Genomic DNA, 3,671 nt, shown 5'->3' with positions numbered 1-3,671 from the left:
ACCTATTTAAAAAAATAGTCAAAAGTTCTTAAAAATGTAAAATTTGGTCTTCAAGTACATTTTTACATGGAGATCATGTTTAACGATTCGGATTATTGTTTAAATATTACAAATAGAAATATGAGTCCATAGTAAAGATCAATCACTTCTGTTCAATTGTTATTTTCGTCGTTTTTATGATGTCCGTGTGGTTGCCATCATATCAATACAGTGCTACCAGATATGAGCAAAGCAAAACAGTAATGCAAGCTGGAAGCCCTGTTGTTATATGTTCCTATAAAACTTACTGCAGATAGATCTAAGGAGGGTCTTTATAATGGAATTTTAATTTAATTGAAAACTGACAGATTGCAACTATAAAATATTGAATCTCTAATGGTACCAGCTCAGTACCTACCTTTATTGCAGGTGAGCTCAGTACCTTCCTTACCTATATATAAAATAGTAAATTCTCTCAAACATGGATTGTCACATTATTGATGCCACACAAAATTTATTGTATATACAAATTTTTGGCATTGAAACTATCCTACTGGACTTGATCAATTGATAAAGCTATCTCAGTTGGATTAGTATATCTGGGGTAGGTGTGAAAGGAACAGCAAGAGAAAACAAAGTAATTTATATTGCATATCATCCTTCAGAAAACCTAACAGCTCAATTTAAAACTTTATTTAATTTGAAACAAGCTCTAACTTTTCAATTACGCAATTTACTGTGGTAGTTCTCCTGGTTTTCTTGTATTCATTCAAATTTGTCATATATGGTGCCTTATTTAAATATATAGATTAGCAATTAAACCACAACTAAACACCCAAAAGGAGAATTTTCATAAACAAAGCTATTCAGGGATGATGCAAATTGTGTTTCATATTTGTAGAAATCAATGGAGGAGAGTTAGAATTCCGTCTTTCTTATAAAATAAATTCAAAGAAATCATTTAGCAAGCAAACTACTATAGTAATTTCCAACTTATTCAAGGTTCATCACTACATATTTTGACAAACATAATTAATATTCAACATGCATTAATTGCTAATTTGACGAATGATAATATGACAAGACCGAATATAGAGTTTGCACAGTAGATAGAAACAAAAACATAATTGCAGCGATAAATGATATGATCGACCACGGGTTGCTGAAGTAATTGCGGTATAAATGCGCCCTGTACTTGTGCCACCTAGAATCACAGTACTTTTTCACTTTTTTGAAGAGCATAGCCTGGTGGTGCTCCTCGTAATCGAGATAAGAGCAATACCTGAGCTGGTTAAAAAACTCAGCCGCCGCCTTCTCATCTGCCAACGTATTCTCTATAATTTCATGCTGCTGCAATATCAGGACATCTTTTGACGTGTTCACGATGCAATCCATGAAGACAGCATAGCTTGTCAGTGGCTTTTCTTTCTGGCTAATGCACTGCTCAAATGCTATGAGGTTCATTAATTGGGGCCTTGTTGCTTCGTCAATCGAGGTGTAAGGTATCGTGAGCACACCATTGGAAAAGTTTACATTGAAAATGCTCTTTGATTTGGCCTTCTTGAATGTTATCCCCGCATCTTTAAGCTGGGTTGCGCAGGGGACCATTCGCGGTTTACGCTTAGCATTGTTAGCAATAATCGGGAGACGCCTGCGCATTGTTATGATCTTTTTGATACTAGCGGACATAAGAGGAAATACCTTTCTCGGCCTCGAAAATTTGAACGCAAGCAACTTCTGAGAGGACATGTAGCTGTGGTAGTAGAAATGAAGCAAATGGTCAAAGTTTTGATCTGCCTCTGGTAATGGCAAGGGCTCGTTTTTGTGCTGGAGAAAAGTAACCAAGAGTTGAGACAAAGAGGCTTTTGGGATCTCACTCTCTTGACTACTGGAGTCAAAGTTGGACGGGGTTTGTGAGCTATAGGTGTCGTCTATGCCCGAATAAAGATCGAACACACGCTGCAGCACAAAGAAAGGGATCTGGTTCTCGAGCATCAAAAGGTCACTCTTTATGAGAGGAATATTCCAGCCGATATCATAAATGATATCAGTTTCCTCCAGAAATTCAGCCAATTGAATGATAAAACAAGCATCAAATAATAGCATCTCAACAAACTGCTCACAATCCATGTCGATTTTCTCATAGTAGCACCTCCGTGCCACTGGCTCCAACCCTCTTAAAACCTCGAGGTACTTATTCAGGGTGATATTAGTGTTTTGAGAGAGAAATTTGCTTACGTACAACCATTTTTGTGCTTCCATACATTTGAGGTGCTCACGATCTCTATGGTACGGGCCGATTGAGACAATCCGTGGCTCGTAGAAGTTCTTGTTCCACTCTCTGATGTAAGAAGGCACACGGAAAATGGTGTGTGGTTTATTTGTGTCCGCCACTTCAAAAGGTATTTTATCAAGTTTGTTCTTGATATTTAGCGCCAAAGGATCATCGGTTCTTATTTCGATAGCTAAATGGTCAAACTGTGCCATCTCCGCCGTATCTTTCTTAATTTCACAAGTTATTCTTTCTAATGTGTGGTGTAATATTCGTATCTTTGAAACCAAGTCCTTCCTACAAAATAAAGGGCAGCAATAAATTATCTACTCTGGTTTCAAAAATTATACTATTTTAAAGTACTTGTTCCGGTGTATCAAAGAGAATGCAAGGGAAAAAAAACCATCAGTATTTTTTTTTTTTTAGAACCAAAGTTCTTATGTATTACATGATGCAAAAATGTATTTAATTTAATGTCAATATATCTGGAACTGAGAACTCTGACGCTTTTTCGTATGTGAATTAAAACTTAGTTTCTTTATTGTATTAGTTTAAGCTTACCATATGAGAACTCTGAAAACCGAAATGGTGACTTTGAAAAAAGTTGTCAAGAAATTTTTATACCAGGAGTTGGCAAAGTTTCTTGCCTCAAATAGGCTCGAAATCTTGTTTTTTCAGTCGTAGGGTATCGATCCAATAGAAATGCTTTTAAACCAGTTTTCATTAAGATTTATTTTACAAATACCTACTCATGCCAGATAAGAATTAATACTATTTGTTATTTTCAGACCGAAGGGGACACTGTTCCCCTTTGCTATCTCACTTGCTGTCAGAGATAGAATGAAAACCATTACTTCTGGATGTGTTTCATCCGTCTTATTGAACAATATGGCACAAATTAGTTCATCGTTTAATTAAATGATTTTCATTGACACCCCGATGGCCAACAAACCAAATGTAAACCTTAACCTTGAATTTATAGGAATTCCAACAAACCAACAAAAAGGAAATAATTTCACTTATAAGGTAAACTAATTAAAACAACAAAGTGTACCTCTTCTTGGGAATCTAGGATTTGGATTCTCTAGGAAAGAATTGGAACAATGGTTTTTTGCTTCTCATCCACTCGCTCTATATATCTCTCTACCTGCTATATATGTGAATATCTAGGATCTTTATTCTTTGATACTTGTAGACATGTACTATATATATATGATGAAGTGAACTTATGCTAGTGGATTCTTAAAATAAAATAAATAAGCCTTGTGCTAATGTAATGGACTAATGGGCCTTGAATACAAAGTAACTATATTTATAGGCGATAGATATTGTTAAGAATTAAGGATCTTCTGAGGCGAAGCTCATGCAACCGACTATGCGTTCAGTAACACATGGCCACATGGGTGATTGATGGACCTAG

At 35.8% G+C, this 3,671-nt stretch overlaps 1 protein-coding gene across 1 annotated transcript; it reads right to left on the bottom strand.

The window, feature by feature from the left end:
• Window positions 1–939: 939 nt before the first annotated feature.
• Window positions 940–3,441, bottom strand: LOC144559102 (UPF0481 protein At3g47200-like). The gene is made up of 2 exons (XM_078308050.1): window positions 3,306–3,441; window positions 940–2,548 (listed from the first exon to the last, which is right to left on the bottom strand). The coding sequence occupies exon 2, from the start codon at window positions 2,464–2,466 to the stop codon at window positions 1,036–1,038; it is 1,431 nt and encodes a 476-aa protein (XP_078164176.1). The 5' UTR covers window positions 2,467–2,548; window positions 3,306–3,441; the 3' UTR covers window positions 940–1,035.
• Between the last annotated feature and the right edge of the window lie 230 nt (window positions 3,442–3,671).

Source organism: Carex rostrata, chromosome 1, assembly GCF_964058835.1.
Source record: "Carex rostrata chromosome 1, lpCarRost1.2, whole genome shotgun sequence".
Lineage (NCBI taxonomy): Eukaryota > Viridiplantae > Streptophyta > Magnoliopsida > Poales > Cyperaceae > Carex > Carex rostrata.
This window is presented reverse-complemented; position numbering and strand designations above follow the sequence as displayed.